Source organism: Coffea arabica, chromosome 2c (genome assembly GCF_036785885.1).
Source record: "Coffea arabica cultivar ET-39 chromosome 2c, Coffea Arabica ET-39 HiFi, whole genome shotgun sequence".
Classification (NCBI taxonomy): Eukaryota; Viridiplantae; Streptophyta; class Magnoliopsida; order Gentianales; family Rubiaceae; genus Coffea; species Coffea arabica.
In genome coordinates this window covers 2133532-2151179 of record NC_092312.1, presented here as the reverse complement: position 1 = coordinate 2151179, position 17648 = coordinate 2133532, and the positions used below count along the sequence as shown (strand labels likewise).

At 38.3% G+C, this 17648-nt stretch overlaps 4 protein-coding genes and 1 non-coding gene across 6 annotated transcripts; 2 read left to right on the top strand and 3 right to left on the bottom strand.

The window, feature by feature from the left end:
• Nucleotides 1-459: 459 nt before the first annotated feature.
• On the bottom strand, nucleotides 460-2766 carry LOC113724994 (BAHD acyltransferase DCR-like). Its single transcript, XM_027247930.2, has 2 exons — nucleotides 2221-2766; nucleotides 460-1546 (listed from the first exon to the last, which is right to left on the bottom strand). Exons 1-2 carry the CDS (start codon nucleotides 2683-2685, stop codon nucleotides 638-640), a joined length of 1374 nt encoding a protein of 457 aa, XP_027103731.1. The 5' UTR covers nucleotides 2686-2766; the 3' UTR covers nucleotides 460-637.
• Nucleotides 2767-5251: 2485 nt separating this feature from the next.
• LOC113724993 (UPF0496 protein At3g49070-like) lies at nucleotides 5252-7786 on the bottom strand. Of its 2 annotated transcripts, none has more exons than XM_027247928.2 (3): nucleotides 7692-7786; nucleotides 7370-7450; nucleotides 5252-6454 (listed from the first exon to the last, which is right to left on the bottom strand). In XM_027247928.2, the coding sequence occupies exons 1-3, from the start codon at nucleotides 7735-7737 to the stop codon at nucleotides 5346-5348; spliced, it is 1236 nt and encodes a 411-aa protein (XP_027103729.1). In that variant the 5' UTR covers nucleotides 7738-7786; the 3' UTR covers nucleotides 5252-5345. The 2 variants fall into 2 exon arrangements, with proteins under 2 accessions (XP_027103729.1, XP_027103730.2); XM_027247929.2 differs by having other exon boundaries at nucleotides 7555-7730.
• A 1373-nt stretch (nucleotides 7787-9159) lies between these two features.
• Nucleotides 9160-10345, bottom strand: LOC113724992 (uncharacterized). The gene has a single exon (XM_027247927.2). The coding sequence runs from the start codon at nucleotides 10336-10338 to the stop codon at nucleotides 9373-9375; it is 966 nt and encodes a 321-aa protein (XP_027103728.2). The 5' UTR covers nucleotides 10339-10345; the 3' UTR covers nucleotides 9160-9372.
• A 4142-nt stretch (nucleotides 10346-14487) lies between these two features.
• Nucleotides 14488-17314, top strand: LOC113724991 (rRNA 2'-O-methyltransferase fibrillarin 2-like). The gene is made up of 7 exons (XM_027247926.2): nucleotides 14488-14644; nucleotides 14718-15040; nucleotides 15400-15495; nucleotides 15620-15697; nucleotides 15786-15962; nucleotides 16660-16728; nucleotides 16983-17314. Exons 1-7 carry the CDS (start codon nucleotides 14629-14631, stop codon nucleotides 17160-17162), a joined length of 939 nt encoding a protein of 312 aa, XP_027103727.1. The 5' UTR covers nucleotides 14488-14628; the 3' UTR covers nucleotides 17163-17314.
• Nucleotides 16267-16338, top strand: LOC113728306 (small nucleolar RNA snoR60). The gene has a single exon (XR_003458034.1). It is a non-coding gene; the product is annotated as a small nucleolar RNA snoR60 (small nucleolar RNA).
• Nucleotides 17315-17648: the final 334 nt, after the last annotated feature.

Below are 17648 nucleotides of genomic sequence, written 5' to 3'. Positions count from 1 at the left end.
GCAGCCTTTCCCGGTCTCACTTTGAGAAGCCAATGCTTAGTGGCGTATGTTATGGCTGCCTTCCCCTCTCATTCAAAGCGTAGATGGCGTATGTTTCTTTCCTAATTGTATAGCCAGTCCTTTCATAATCTCAATTTCTTTAGCAACGGTCACGATGATTTTTTTAATTATTTTTTGAAAAAAAAAATTCACGATGACATTATTGTTTGGATTGTAAATTATTTAAGATAATTTTGTGAAAAAAAAAACTGTAATTTTTTTTTGATATAACGTATGTGAGATAAAAAAATAATTAAAAAATATATTGATGATACAAGTAAGGTAACGTATGTAAATAAGGCGTAATAATTTACAATCGAAATGCACCCGTGTATGATTAAAACTTGAAAGCAACAATTCAGAAATTCTCCTCCGTATGTAAAAACATGAAGATGGATGTTAACATCTAGCACAAGCAAATTATATAATCCCACAACCATTCTCATAAAATCGCAAAACAATCCAGGGAAACAAGGCTTGAGGGTACTTAACAGGAGACCTGCAGCCTTTTTTTTTTTTTTTAACCTTTTCCCAATCCATCATCAAATCACACAAACTTGTAGTCTAAGTTTGCACAACTAAATAAATATTCAAGCCTCTAAAAGTCTAAGAGGAAATCCTTATCCTTCTCCAGCCTCTCCAGGGCACTGCCCTCCAAGCTGATCTCCACATCAATGCTTGTACCTCCACTCTTTCCCGGATACAGATACACCATCCCATCAAACCTGTTGTTGCATCCGCTCCTCACCGTCTCCGGCCTTCCAAACCCAAAATCCACGTCGTAAACCTTAAAGCGTGGGGAGCTTCCCACGGCGACGCAGTTCGCTCCGGCATCTTTGAACTCGAATAACTTGGGGTTGCTCTCCCACTCCTTGTTGCGCGCATCGATGGCTTCGGAGTTGTGATTCTCGATGGCCTTTTGTATTAGAGCAGCCCCAAACTCGGGTGGATTCGCCAGCAACAACCCCGCCGCCGTCCCGGTGAAGATGGCCTGAATGAGGTTCCCGAAGTAGCTCTCCGGCATAGGAGGGTCCACCCTTTTCCGGCAGTCCACGAAGACTGTGAAGACGGTGATATCCTCGGGCTTGAGTTGGCGGGCACGCGTGACCGCATGCCACACGTGCGTGGAAAGAGACTGGAATGTGGAGAATGGTTTTGAGCCGTCGGATCTGTTGGCATCGGCATTGACCTTGGCCTTGATCTGATCAATGGCTGAGGCGGAGAACCTGAAGACTTTTTCTCTGAATTGTGGGCCGGGCTTAACTTCGTTGACGCCACCGTTGGGCGCTGACTTGGCGTGCTCTGGTGCTTCGGAAGGATTGGAGAGGTTAAGCTTCACTCTGGTGTTACGGGCCTTGGGGCGGTCCAGGAAGGGTGGGATAGAGATGGAGTTGGCTCCGCTGGAGATTTGGGCCCAGGAGCTCATGAAATGCCAAGTGGAGGTACCGTCCAGTACTGCATGATTGAAAGCGCAGCCCATGGATAGTCCGTCCTTGAGCTTGGTCAGCTGTTACACATAATCAACCAATAACAACTTTTTCTTTCTTTTTTTTTTTTTTTTTGGTTGAAGGAAATCAACAAGCAACAACTAATTGTTAAGTCGCAAAATTTATCTACTCATTGAAGTTTCGAACCTTGGTCCACATATCTTGATACTTGCCATTGGTTGTATTTGGTCAGACTGAGAAGTTGTTTTGTGAACCATGTAACTAAAGGCGTATCGAATTAACTAAAAATGAAAAACGTCGAGATAAAAAGATAATTAAAAAAAATATGTTTAATAAAAATATAAAAATTTTTGAAAATAAAAATGACAATAATCCAAACAAGGCTTCTTAAATCTTCCATGGAAGAAGAGGTGTGAGAATGAAAGTTATCAAGCACCGCTACCTACAACATTCGTCGTAAAAAACAAGTGAAAATGGCGCATGCGATTTCCTTATGCTGTGGCGTGCGAATCATAAAATATGGATTGGGAAATTCCGTTTCGGCATTAGCATTTCTTCAAACCAAAACTGGAGAACATTAACCCAAACTGCTGAATTCTTTCCCCCTTTTATATATGTATATAATTTCTGCCATAAAATGAATGGTTGATGTAACAGGCATATTAAAGTTGGTGAGATTATTAGTATTAAGAAGCATTTAAGTAGTAGTATGGAGGTAATCAGGTAACGTAACCTGCAGGGACAAAAGTGGCCGGTGAAGCCCCTCCAAGTTGAGGATGTTGTTGTAAGGCAACAGCTCCTTAAACTCGAGGGTGCCCTCTTCATCGGTCAGATCAGCCACAGCCGTCTCCGGTGCCTCCGCCACCACCACCTCCACACCATTCATATCATCACCATACTCCACCCTGAACACCCCTTCCTCATCTTTACCCAACTTTCCCGCCAGTTGGTAGAAGTCCTCCAGCACCAGGCTCAAGCTTTCTTTCAATTCTTCCACTGCCTTGTCAAATTCACCATCCCCTAATTTGTAGATCAACAACTTCTGGTTGTAGTAGAAGGCCAAGTATGGGAGATCAAACGTGACCAACTGGCACTCGTTCCTTCCTAGTGCTTTTCTAGGCTTGACGTAGCTAGCGCCCAGGATTTTGACATCTCCAAAGGGACCATGTTGCTCGTCCTTCGAAAGTTCACCTGCCATTGTTGTTGATCGCTAAGGAAAACCTCAAAGAACTTGCAGGTGTTAAAGATTTTCCTCTTCTTGCTCGTATAAAATGTGGCAAAGGTAACATATATATATATATACACTGAATAGATAGCCTTGGACGAGTGGTGTGGTTGGGCTGCATTTATGACTTTGATGGGTATGGTTGTGACCCATTAATTGTTCCCCTTCTGCTTCTGTTCCTTTCGGTGGAAGTTGAGGGAGGCATAGGCAAATGCTGGTTCTCACCCATTTTTGCTGTATTTCTGCTTAGTGAGGTACTAAATTTAACAAGCCTACCGGGGAGAAGCAAATGATAATATGATATACTACTGTCTACAGTACATCTTATCGCCTGCCTGTTCCCAACTTCCTCTCATTAATCACCATGCAATTTATTATAACTAGTCATGCTTCGATTGAACAAACAACTTCAGACGGGTTTACCAACCAAAGAAACTTGGTCTCATTTAAATCGAACAAACACCTTCAGCCGGTTTACCAACCAAAGAAACTTGATCTCATTTTTTTTTTAACCCCCTCCTTAATTTTGGTTCGACACTCATGAAATTGCTTCTTAGACAAAAGGGGCGGACATGAAATCAGTTTATAAACATTAAGTTGACGTTTGGATTGCATTTTTCTGAAATTTTTATTAAAAAAATTATTATAACGATTTAATATATGTAACTTAAAAAATATAATCATAGAAAATGTAGCATTTGAATAATTGCTTTCCAAACAAAAATTGCAGGAGATTTTAGCCTCGCAAGGATCCTAGCTTCAAAACTTTCCAAGCAGAGTAGACAGATTTCGCTAACTCTCCGTTTGGAAGGTAAGTTTTTTGGATGTTTGTCTAAAATTTTACTATAATTTACTTTTAAAAAATTTTAAAAATTTTTTAAGTATTTTTTTTATATTTTGAAGTGTATAGTTTAAAATTTTTAAAAATTTTTTTGGAGTTATTGTAATTAAAATTTTTAAAAAAATTTACAACAGATAAACTTGACAAAAAATTTAGCTTCAAAACAAGTCATTAGGGTCAAAAGTTTTTAAGACTTCGAAAAGAATCCAAGCATTTTGTTGACCCAAGTCCTAACAAGAATGTTGGCCATTAAAGGATAACAGTAGTGCAATTCACAATCAAAAGATATTAGTGGCTAGGAGGTCGGGCTGGGATGTAAAATGCTTTGAGCAACCAAAGAGGCTACCAGTTACTGAGAAAATTTGGGCTTTTCTAAAAAGATCATAAAGAAGAAAAATTAAATGTCAGACCATAAAGATAGTTGACCATTAAAGGACAAGGCCGAAGGTGGTGTGGAAACTGGAAAGTAATGCATACAGATGGGCAGTCCGCAGAACGAATAAATGTTGCTGCAACTTGCAATAATGAGTATATTAATTAAGTAGTGTGGCACCGTCAAGGCTTGGGTAGGATCTGTTTGGATTGCTAATTTTTAGAATTTTTGTAAAAAATGACAATGCAGCTTAATGAAATGAAACGATAATTGAAATATGTGTAAGGAGAATATTCTAATTTTTTTTAAGTAAATCTTATATACACTGACAGTGTATATATTATTACTACTAAATTCATGAAATGTACACAAAAGTTAAATTTCAAATTTAAATTTCGCATGTTTGTCCTTCATCCAATACTCACGGTGTCAGTGTAGAAAAGATTAATCTTTTGTTTTAATGGAAAATGACAATCCAAATGAAAGACTGATTATTGGTTAAAGGTCACCTTCAACAAACTATGAATTCAATCACCCGCGGGCATTACCAATATAAGTTAATTCAATTAATAAGAACGGATCATTTTTTCATAAGATATCGTATGTTCAAATTTTATTACTGATATAAATTATGTATTAATGAACGATTTGTACGAATTTTTATAGAGAACTTGTGGTATTGCCGTGACACGCGGTGATGACAGGAATCGAGTTATTACGAAAGCAAAAATCTGCCGGCATTATTTACTGCCACGTATACTTTTTAAGCAGTAACTACAGAGTACACAACACACACACCGTTCCCTCGGATTAAGGTCAAACTAAAATCCCTGCTGAGGCAGGACCGGCTACATCTGCCAATGCTTTGCCCTATTTCAACCCATTTACCATGAAATAAAACCAGAGGGGGTCGGTCGGGTCGGGTGGGAAACAAAAGTGTAGTAGCTAATCCAAATTCTTTGGGACCAAAACCGGGAGGATATCATAGGAAATTTATGTAGACACGAGCATATAAATCATAATATAATTAACAAATCAAGAAAGAAGAGAAATTTTGGACATGTGCGGGGGGACATACCTTGTTTGGATTGCGATTTTTCGTCGAAAAATTATGTTATTTTCCGTGATCACATTTCCCTATTACCTTTTTCCCTTACATACATCAAATCGGTACAGTAATTTTTCCATGAAAAATGACGGAAAATGCAATCGAAAAATTATGTTATTTTCCGTGATCACATTTCCCTATTACCTTTTTCCCTTACATACATCAAATCGCTACAGTAATTTTTTCATGAAAAATGACGGAAAATGCAATTCAAACGGACCTAGGAAGAGGGAAATTATTTATTTTGCAATATCTGCATGTTGAGTATCTGAAAATACAGACTACTAGTTCCAGTGCATGCAAAATATTCATTAGAGCGAATCATTTAGTCTAGGCAATAAATTGGAGACGGAGGCGGAATTGGAAGTTGGGTGGCCTGGATCCAGAATTTCTTTCAACACCAGGTTTCTGGCTCTGTTAATGGTCATGAAACACAAGTACAAATGCTCCTCCAACTCGTCGAGCTGATCGGTAAAGCCATTCAATTTCAGCTGGCGCGCCACTTCCCCACTGGCTTGAAGCCGATCGTCTCCTCTCTCCAGCGAGAACCGGACTACAGAGTGCATGTGATCCAGCTCATCACTTAGCCGACCCACCAGCCGACTTATCGTGTCCAAGTCCCTCATCACTATGTAAGTCCCCTTTGCGGCCGCATCCAGCTGAGCCGACCCTCTAGCCAGCTTCTTTGCCGAAACCAGCTCCAGCGAAGTTGCTATCAAGCACGGGGCGGCCACCAGCAAAGCCAAAGCATGCGCTGCAGCAATTATGGTCAGTGAAGCCGTTAGAACCACGAGGAACACCGCCGAGCCGCGCTCGAGTTTAGCGATTAGATCGAGTTTGACTCGAGCCTTGTCACGACTCGACTCGAGCCGTTTCAGTAAGTCGGAACAATGGGTTTGAACCATTTGGATTCGATCAGGAGACGAAGCGGATGGCACGAATGGATTAACCGATTTTAAGAATTCCAGTAGTCGGTGGTGGTTGGATGACACGGGTAAAGGGATAATAGGTGAGATTTGAACAATTGGTGGAAGGGCATCGAGTGTTTTTTTCAAGGACTTGTATTTGATCCGTGTTTGATCCACGTCTCTGAGCAAATGACTGCACAAGAAGGAAGCATTAGCCGTCTCGAAGAAGTAATCGGACAGAAGAGCTTGGCTTTGTGGGTCGCGGGTACGGGTCAAGTCCAGAATCCGGGTGACAGTGGGTTGATCAGGATCCAGGAGATGGTCCACGAAGAGCCGGTAAGACGGGAGTCGAGAAGCCGTGGTGGACCCCAAGGTTGAATGGGCGGCAGAGTTTCCTTTGCCCAGTGCGAGGACCCGTTCCCAAAACTCATTGAATGACTCGGTCCGGAAAGCGTTGGCGTATTCCTCCCGGAGATCCAACTCCGAAACGTTCGGGCCTTCCACTCCATTCCCTGCATCAATTTCCTTCATTCTTGAAAGCCAATAACATAATAATATGTTTGATTTCTTTTTGGTGAAAAACCAACTTTTCTTCTTCTTTCCTTTTCACTGCTTGCATTTCCCCAAAATCCCATGATTAGCTAGAAATCTCTGTTGATTTGGGTTTTAACGATTTTAAGTCGGCACCACAAAGGCAAACTTTCTTCTTCTTCTTATCTTAAAGGATAAAAATGTTATAAAACAGGTTTAATATAAAGTGTGTTTGGACAGCCAATTATTTGGTCAAATATATTTGCTGACATCACCATTACAATTTTTAATACACCTTTTTATCTTCTCAATTACCTTTTTATCTCACATACATCACATCACAAAAAGTGTTACAGTAAAAATATTTCAAATAACTTACAATCCAAACACACTAATAATATTTATTGCTTACTCCCCAAAAAAAAAAAAGTCTCCAAAACACGCCAATTCTTAAAATGTTACTTAAAGGCGACTGTCATCGTGGTCGTGGACGCCGTCGTGGTCGTGGAAAATATAATTCACACAAAAAATATTTACTGTCGAAGTTCTGCTTCTCCGTCTGAAAGGACATTACAGTCCACGGCGGGGTAGTAGCGAGGCCGATCACAATAATAATAATAATGTGTCATGAATCATGATCCGTTGCCTTCAAGCTCCACGCTCCCAACTCAAGAGTGGGCCTAAGCAATTTCTGTGCCATCCATCCACCCATTGGTGCTTCGGTAATTGCTTCTTTTTTTTTTTATTTTAAAGAAATTAGAGGTTCTCTTCTTCCCTATTCACATTTTCGACGCTAATGGTCCTATTTCCTGGCCAAAATATACTAGGAGGTTCTTTTTTCACCCCCCATACAGAAAAAGAGAGGGTAAAAATAAGAAGAAAAACAAAAACCGTACCAGTGCGCGTGAACAGCTGTCTTATGCCTCGACAGATTCTGATGGGCATCCTGCTTTGTGGATCACGGTTCTTGATATTCCCTGCATAAAGCATTCATTAAAAGAAGGCTTGAAAGGGAAGGACGTTCCTCCAACTTTGGTGAAAAGAATTTCGTGACAAGGGAGTAAAGGAAGGAATAACAAACCTAAATTTGATGTTAATAAACAAGATGCAGTATGATTAGCTAGAAAGTAGAAGACACTTGAGAAAAAAAAAATATTAGTAGTAGAGAATTTTGACAGGCAGAGTTTATGATGCCTGGAGATGAACATTTCCACCTACCAAAGCTCGCTTCTGATTTGGCCAAGGAGGAACCGGAAAAACCCATTTGAAGCTAGCCCGTATATGTACTATGTAGTAGAGGATGTTTCGTCCATGAGTTTTGCTTGCAAACAACGGCAATTTCGGAAGCCTTGAATTGCAAGGGAAGGGATGCATGCTTGCTTGTTTCTTTAAGTCTCAGAGGAAACTAATGAAACTTCTACTCAATCAAGGATGACGAGATTCAGAGCCGTTTTCATAATGATGAGAATGATGAGAAAACCGGAGCGTGGAAGTCTCGAAAACTTTTTTCCACTCCAATTAGCCACCATGTAATGCATATGATTGATTGATGGAGTTTCAAGACAAATACTACATCTGTTCAAAATTTTAACGGACATGTGATTTTCTTTTTCCTCTTAATAATGCTGGAAAATAAGCCAAGCATTTCAGTTTCCTAGTCAATTTCTGGAAGTTTAATAAGAGTCAAGTTTTGATTAGGTTTGTTTTATATCCCAATGATGCGGGTTTCATCGTTATTGAAGAATTGTTTGAAGATAATAATGGCATTCATGATAATAAAAATTTCGTCTCAGGTGAATGAGATTTATCACCAGTTGGGTTAACGGGGATTTGGAATGAATTGTTTAATAGCAAATATGAGTTTGTGCGTGTTGATCATACAATGGACCATAAAGGTTATGCCAACAGCCTCTTAAGCTGTTAGTATCGCGAGTCTCGGTGGGAACGGGAGTTCAAGGGCTGTTAGTACCATCAAGACCGTTGAACCTTGACCTCCAACATTGCCATTTAATTGTGGTTTCCTTCAACGAAAAATCGCCTCGGCTCTCTCTTCCCTTAAACTAGATTAGAATAGATTATACTGAGTAATTCGGTCATACTTACAGAGAATTTCTTGATTCGACTTTTACTTGGTATCTCATTCAAATGAAAAAATTATTACAAATGCCATTAAACACTCGTTAACACATTTACAATTTGTTAACACATATATAATTAATCTAATCTGTCGCGTATATCTACATACTAACAATTATTACCTTTTATTCTATTTATATACTTTTTCTATTTAATTTTAACTACCATCTTTTGCATTTGTTTACATTTTCTAATAAAATACGACACTTGAAATATATCTTAAGGAGTGCCAATTTCCGTTACAACTCAATTCGATTCAAAAGAGTATTTCTCACTCAATTTTGTTTGTAATTGAAAACATCAGTGTGACTTCATACTAGTGTATTGCTTGCCATCTTGATTCATTGTACTTCTTTTCTTCCTTCCTTAATGTCATTTTGAAAACTATAATGCTTTGGGCTGTTCGTTATTATTTTCGTTTACTTTCCTTTATACTCTTTTCATTTTTGGGCCTGAGTTTCAGAATACTTGGGCGGACTTTTTGTTCGGGAAGTTCTCAAAAAGACTGCCCAATAAACAGAAACGGAACACACCCTTTTTTTTGGTCAAATGAAACAGAACGATATAATATGTCTCTTTATTTTTGCAAGCTCCTAACTTGACGACAATTAACAAGGATGTCAGGCCATGAAAATGCCAGACCAAAGTCAAATGTAAGTACAAGGCCCAAAGCCAGCCTAAAAATCATCCCCCACCGGCCACCACCCCATTTTCTGAAATATATGTATATTGATTCAGAAACAATTCGATCAAATTCCGGCGATCACCAGTCACCACCATCATCATCATCGTAGCCGATATCCTCCTCCACCTTCTCAGCAGCATCGTCGGCGATCTTATCCTTAGCATAATCAATACCCTCGAACAATGCCAGTCCACCTAGAGCCCCTGCAACCGCACCCACAGCCAATCCCGTCCCCATCCCACCAAACTTACTCTTCTTCTTCTCCTCCCCATAAACTGGCTGCCCGTAACTGGGCTGCCCGTAAGCCGGCTGCCCGTAACTTGGCTGACCGTAGGAGGGAGGGGGAGCAGCCGGTGGTGCACTGTAGGGGTATCCTGCAGGTGGCGCCGCATAAGCGCTTGCTGGTGGGGCCCCATAGGGGGGATTACCATATGGCTGGGGAGCCGCATAATCTCTGGAACCCGGTTGTGGGACCCCATAAGGAGGTGCATAGTAGGGGTCGGGGGCACGGTAGCGAGGCGGCTCCCGCACGCTGACTTGGACTTGCAACTTGCCATGTGGACGGCCGGAGGGTCGCTTAAGCTCGAGCTTGCGCTCGACCCGGCGGCCCAAGCCGGCCTCATCGACGACGTCGATGAGACGGAGACGAGCGGAACCGATGAGGGGCTTGGTGTCCTCGGCGGCCTTGGCGTGGACGACGTCGATAAGGAGGGTGGAGTCCTCGATGGGGGAATCAAAAGGGATGACTAGGGTTTCCTCCCAGTAGGGAGAGGTGTCGCCCTCGTCGTCGACCCGGGTGGAGCATTTGGCCTTAGGGTCGACCCAGACGACGGCGTAAGGCTTGAGGGGACCGTGACGCCAGTTGACGTTCTTCAAATCCTTAGCGGAGGTAATCGCGACCTCAACCTCGTACCGGGAACCCATTGGAATTTTTTTTTTTTTTTTCCTTTCTGTGGGGGGGTTTTTAGGGACGGAGACCGGAGAGAGGGAAATGTGAACGAAACCTCTTAATGACGAGAGGCTTGGGGCTTGGGACCGGCGCATTTATTTATAGGTCGTAATCGGGTGTGATAACACCCCCTCCCCAGTCCCACTCCCCCCAGCCCCTTTGGAAAGAAATGATTTTATTATTTTAATGTCTCAATTTTTGACGCCACCATATAAAATTCGAGAGTGCCAGAGTGGGACGCTGAAATTACAAGGTTGTCCCTGGGAATGTTTGTTGATTAGATTGAAGATGAGGCAGAAATGAAGGATAAAAGGGTGAATGGGTCCTCCACTAGGGGGGGGAGGGGAGCCGGGGGACAAACGAAACTGCAGGAGAATAATTATATATAATTATTGTACAGTGTAGTAGCATAATGGATGACTTTAGTAAGGAAGAAGAGTCGGGGACGTGCAGGCCGGTCCTTCACCGTTCCCGTTGATTTAGGCCTCTTGGCTTGGCTTGGAGGCAGCAAAAGATCGTGGACGTTGCTTTTAGCCATTTTCATGAGAAATTGACCATTAGAGATGGATTAGGGGAGAAGGAATGTGGGGGGCCAGTGCTGGGGAGAAGGCTTATCCAGGACAGGTTTGGAATACTTTTACCACGCGTTGTGAACACGGCTTATCCAGGACAGGTTTGGAATATTCTTTCCTTTCCTTTCCTTTTAAAAAAAAAAAAAAAAAATCTGTCCAAAGTGGGTTTTGGGCTCAAACCAACCCAACGAACCTTCAACACTCGACCGAGTCATTCCTCCCACAAAAACCCACTTCTACGCCAACCAATTTTCAAAATGCTTCTCTAGTCTCTAGTTTTTTAGATAAAAGCTTCCCACTAATCTGTATCTACTTCCATGTCTTCCAGAAGGACTGTAATCTTCTTAAGAGCTTGACATGTATTTGACAAATATTCCTTTTATTTTTGCACAATAGATTTTGCTTGAACATTACTACTCCCTCCGTCTCACTTTGATAGCACTTTGATAGTCCTGTATTTCTTTTTCATGTGTTCCAAATTGTAGTCAACTTTTTTCCAATTGAAGAATGTAGTTGTATTTTAATTTTCCTAAAATACCCTTATTCAATGTAAGTAGTTGTTACTATAAACCTACCCTATTTAATGAGAGTTGATTCTTTTTTTACCATCAATTCAAGTTTCCATAAAATTTTACCATATTTAATGTGAGGGTATTTTAGAAAAATAGCAATCTAAATTTACTTTTCCAATAAAGTTAACTACTTTTTTTTTAAACTGTGTGAAAAAAGGAACAGAACTATTATCAAATGAGACGAGGGAGTATTAAGGATTCAACAATCACATGCAACTTAGGCTCTTTACGAGAAACAAGAAGAAGAAATGATCATTTACTACTCTGCATCTCACTTAAAGGTATAAATTTTACATTTTTTGCATGTTTTTATTTCAGAAAAACCATAACACGATAGTACTTCACTTTGTGAAAATCATGTAAAAATTGTGCTTTCACGTTTATTTTTCCACCACCGCAAGGTACAACTCAGTCACTAGATCCCCCACTAGTTTTTGCAATGCATTTAATGCCACTCAAGAGAGTTAGAACACGGACGAACTATTGGGGAGACAAAGATAATGAAATGATCGTGTTCCCAAATAATCATCTTCCAATCAACGATGACATTCCAATGGACGATTCAATCATTGATGAATGAACGTCTAATTCAACAAATGGCAAATACGCCAGGTATTTAACTTTTTTAGGCAAATACATCAGGTAATTTATAAGTAAATACGCATTACTTTTTTAAAGTACCGACTCTTTACAGGTATTTTGTTTTTAAATATTTAATTTACAATAAATATATCAATATTTGTAATTAAAATTTAAAAGGTGTTACAATAATATTCTTGTGAAAAGAAAATCGTAGGTTATCTATTTAATATAAATTAAAATTAAAAAAAAAAAAGAAATGGCCTATAAAATGTTAATTTTTTATGGCTTTCATCCATTACATGAGTAAAGTATTAGCTCTTTGTGAGTATTTTATTCTGAATCGTTTAATTTACGTTAAATACATAAATATTTGTAACTGAAATTGAAAAAATGTTATATTAATATTTTTATGGAAGAAAAACTGGTAGATTTTGTATTTAACAAAAATTAAATATTTGAGAGTAAATACAAATCTGTATTTGAGAATAAATATTTGTGATAAAGTAAATGTTTGAAAATAAAATTCATGTAAAGAGCTAGTACTTTAAATAGGCAATACGTATTTGCCTATAAACTACGCTCGTTAAAGTTTATTAAGTGTTAATTAATTTGTAATACTTTGTCATTCATTGGACATGTGGCACAAAGGACAAATCAGGTACAAAATTCTAATTTCACTCTCTAAAATAATATTTTAATCATTTGGACTGAATTTGTAAAGGATTAGTAACCTCAGGGGAGGTCAGTGTAATTGTTCAAACTACAGGGGAGGTAAGTGTAAATATCAGAAACCTCAGGAAAGGTAAGTGTAAATGTCAGAAACCTCAGGGGAGGTTTATGAAATTATCCCCAAAAGGAAAGTCGCTCAAATTTCTATAAGCCCTAGGGATAATTTCAGAAACTCTCCTGAGGTTTACGATAGTTACATTGCCCTTCCTTGAGATTTTCAAAATATTATTAACCTCTCTTAAAACTAATGTTTTTGAAACAAATCAGCTCAATTTAAAATAAATCAATAGTAAAAATTAATTTGAAGAGTAAGAAGAATATTTTATATCAAAAATACCCCTTAACTTATTACTAGTTGGTTATCAAAAGAAAGCATTAGTTAAAAATAGACAATAAAGACCAAACTCTAGCATGAGTGTAATAGAATTTAGTAACAATGACTATTTTTCATAGTACTATATAAAATAGCAAAATCAAAATATTGGAGAGGAAAACTTGTTAATTTGGAATCAAGATTTATGCAAAAATTTCTAAATTTTTATAACTAGTTTAGGAGTTGTGATTTGATGAGAAAAGAAAAAAATGTAATAGAAAATACACTTTTTCTTTTGGACGGATAAATTCCTACTCTTATGGTTACCAAAGTTTTTCCGCCCAAATACGGGCAGAAAGTATTGGAAAAAGCTAAGAATGCCTAATAAGATTTTCCTAAATGTCAATTTTATTCTCAAATGTGTATTGAATAAAATTTTATTGACACACACACACACACATATATATATCCAAAATCATTATTTTTTCTACCATATCTCGCAAACAATATTGAAATATCTTCTCTTCCTTTCTTTTCTTTTTCTTTTATAACTTAACATTTCCTATTTTTTCTTTTCTAACCTAACCATCCAAACTAGCTGTTAGTATCAGAATATGAAAGATTTTGGAATGGAATTAAACAAGACAAAGTATGGCCTTTTTAACAAAAAAAAAAATCACAATAGATGGCAAATGGTAAAAAAATATAGAATATGCTACAATATGTTTTTTTTTGAATTATTTCTTTAACTTACGGGGTCCATTATTTCACATGATTAACAAGAAATTTCCATCATTTGTAATTAAAAAAAAAACTATCAAGCAACGTTTAGATTAATAAAAGGGTATGGTTTTAATGAAAAAATAAATAAATCAAAGCAAAATTTTTTTTTCTAACTATCTTGTTTGGATTACTTATACAAAGAAAAGAAAAAAAAACACTAAATATTTTGGAAAATAAAGGAAAGACTAAATTATATGTAGTTATATTTTATCCATAACTTAAAAAAAATATAATTGTAAATATATTTTAATCCTTTACTTTCTTTTTGTGTATTTTTATGTTCATCTTGTTATTTTAATGAAAATTTTATGGAATAATAATATTTAAATAGGAATTTTAATATTTTTTTAGGAGAAAGAAATTACAAGAACTACTAAAATATAGAAAAAAGTTTTAAAATTTTAACAATTATCATTATAAAATTTTGGTATTTAAGATTTTTAATTTTTTTTATATTCAAAATCATGGTTAATTTAGTACAAGGTGGCTAAATTGTTTCTCTCCATATAAATACGTAATATTTCCTAAATTATAAGGATAGTAAAGTTGTTTGACCATCCATGAGGTGAGAATTGGACCCCAAATGACTTATAGGGGAGGTAAGTGATATTGCTAAAAATTCAGGGGAGGGCAGTGAAATTGTTAGAAACCTCAATGGAGATTTCTGAAATTATCCCTAAACCCTAACTTAGGGCTTTCAAAACCTCTCCCCGTCGAACCCACGGCCGACCCCTATAAATTATCTCAAAACCCTAAAACACTCGGGAAAAAAAGGTCTTGGTAGCCTAACCTTAAAACCCTAACCTAAATACTCAAAAAACATTAACCGCAGCCATGGTTGCTAGAGGAGGTATGTTTATCTGATTCCATAAATTCGAATGAGTGTTATGTTCGTGCTTTTTTGATTTATTTTGCTTTTACAGGGCGTGGTGGCGGTGGTGGATTCAGGGGTGGTCGAGGCGGCGATGGAGGGAGAGGAGGAGGGAGAGGTGGTGGTAGAGGGGGATTTGGTGGGAGAGGTGGCAGCGCGATGAAGCGCGGTGCAGGAAGAGGTGGCGGCGGAAGAGGAGGCGGAAGAGGCGCCGGCAGGGGTCGCGGAGGAGGGATGAAGGGAGGGAGTAGAGTGGTGGTGGAGCCTCACAGGCATGCGGGAGTATTTATAGCCAAAGGTAAAGAAGATGCTCTTGTGACCAAGAATATGGTCCCTGGTGAAGCTGTCTACAATGAGAAGAGAATCTCTGTTCAGGTAAATGATGGGCCGCCGTTTCCTTTTTCTCTTCACCCCGCCCACCTTTTGTTTTGTTACAATTGGTGTCACGGACAGATGTAATTTAGTTGTTAGCATTGATCAATTTATTGACCAGTCTCTTTCATGTTCTGCTTTTATAGTTACTATGATGCTTGCGAAGCTAGTATTTTGTGCCGTATTGATTGCTTAGTATGCGTGCCCTAGGATTGAAAACTTCTTATACATTTGTCATTTTCCTATCCGCTTGGAAGAACTGATTGATTTGTTGAGATTGGCAAAGTTGTGAGTGTTTATTGATTCGTAAAGTAGGCTGGTGTAATCAGTACAACTGGTTGACGGATTGCCTTTCTTATCAGAACGAAGATGGGTCAAAAGTCGAATACAGAATATGGAATCCATTCCGTTCGAAGTTGGCTGCGGCCATCCTTGGTGGAGTTGACGACATCTGGATTGTAAGTCTGCACTAAGTGGTGTTATTATCAGTTCCAGTTTTTACAATTAGCTAGAGATATCATATCTGTCTGAGGGTTGAGTTTCAATGTTTCTGAGCTTTTATCATAATTTTTTGACATAAAGAAACCTGGTGCCCGTGTACTCTACCTTGGAGCTGCTTCAGGAACCACAGTATCTCACGTCTCTGATGTCGTTGGCCCTGTAAGTAGCTGTTGTCACCAAAAGCATATGTTCGGAATTATGTCTTGGTTGCACTTATTGGATTTCTTTTTCTTCCTCAACCTGTTAGGAGGGAATGGTGTATGCTGTGGAATTTTCCCACAGGAGTGGCAGGGATTTGGTGAACATGGCGAAAAAGCGAACGAATGTAATACCCATCATCGAGGATGCTAGACATCCAGCAAAATACAGAATGCTTGTAGGAATGGTTGATGTGATATTTTCTGATGTTGCTCAACCTGATCAGGTTATTGGCTTGTTAGTTGATGTTTTGTCACCTCTTTATGTTAACGTACATGTTTTTAATATTTCACCTCTTTTAGATTTAAAACAAAAATGAATTTGTTTTTGCATGCCGGATTGTGTCGAATGTGTTTTGGGACCATTTCTATGGAGCACATGCAGACCTCAAACATGGGCATCCTAGAGTTTTTTTGATTATAAATACTATTCTGAATTTTCTTAGCTCTTGCTCTTCAATCTCTTCATGTCTGGGGATTTGGTTCCCATGATCTGTTCTTTCAGATTTGTTATTTGTTTTGATATACTATCAGCCGATGATGAGTTACTCGGATTCCCCTTCAAGACATCATGGATGATGCACAAGCCGAGTTTCTGATGCTTATGTACTACTGAAAATATACTTGTTTTTTTTATATAAGCTTTCTTTTTTGTTTGACAAAGACGTCTTTGGAAGTTTTCATAATTCCTATCCCCTGTACTATTAAACATTTCTTCCAAAACCAGTAAAGATTTGCTGTAGGGTGACAAGTGCTTTTATCTTTTTATTTAAGTAAAGCCTACAATATTACTATTGCCCTTAAGTACAAGTGTTGGTTAGCCTACAATATAATTGTTCTTTGCATTCCTTGGCATTGTATTGTTCCCAACCTTTGGTCTTGCTGTTCACTACTCTGCAGTTTTGCTAATTTCTTTATTTGCAGGCAAGAATTTTGGCACTAAATGCATCTTACTTCCTGAAAGCTGGAGGCCATTTCATGATTTCCATCAAGGTTTGTAGTATACTGCTGTTTATTTTCGAAGTGAGACATCATTAGAGCAAAAAATTAGTATGGATTATTGCCAATCCCATCATACTTTGGATATTTGTCTATCTATATTACCTGATGGTGCTCAATATTTTGCTTTCAGATATTTGTAATTCTGTGCAAACAGAAACTAACTCTCTTTCCTTTCTTCCCGGTAATTTGAAATTTCCTTCTGCAAAATAGAGATCATCAGGACTGACAATTCTTAAAATGTACAGGCAAACTGTATTGATTCAACTGCTCCTGCCGAGGCTGTATTTGCCCAAGAAGTGAAGAAGCTGAAAGCCGACCAATTTAAGCCTATTGAGCAAGTTACACTAGAACCATTTGAGCGAGACCATGCTTGTGTTGTTGGTGCTTACCGAGTTCCAACAAAACAAAAAGCTGCTGCTGCCTAGGGGCTTTTTTCTACTCAAAATCTATTGTGTTTTAGTGTTATTGGATGATCTTGTTTGACACTCCTGTAATTGTAGGAGGGGCTTTGTCATATATATTTTGCTACATGCTCATTAGTTATATTAATCTACTTAATTAGTTGCGTTTTGGTTCTTGTGTTGGGGCATATGTCTTTGGACTATTCATGCAAAATTATCTACCGGATGCTATTTTCCTTTTTGATCATCTAGTCCGTCAGTAGATGAGCATCATCTACTGTACAGTAAATTCACGTACTTTAGTTTAGAGTCTATAGCTCACATTGATTGAACTCGTTAGCTACTCATTTGAGCTCACGGGTTGATCTCCAGTTTCAAATTCTCGAGCTCTCAAATTCTCGAAGCTTAATAGAGCATTTTTTAATATATGTTTTTTGTTTTTTTTTTATATTTATTATTGTGAAATGTCAATTATATTTTTTATTTAAAATCATATGTTTTATTAGGTGA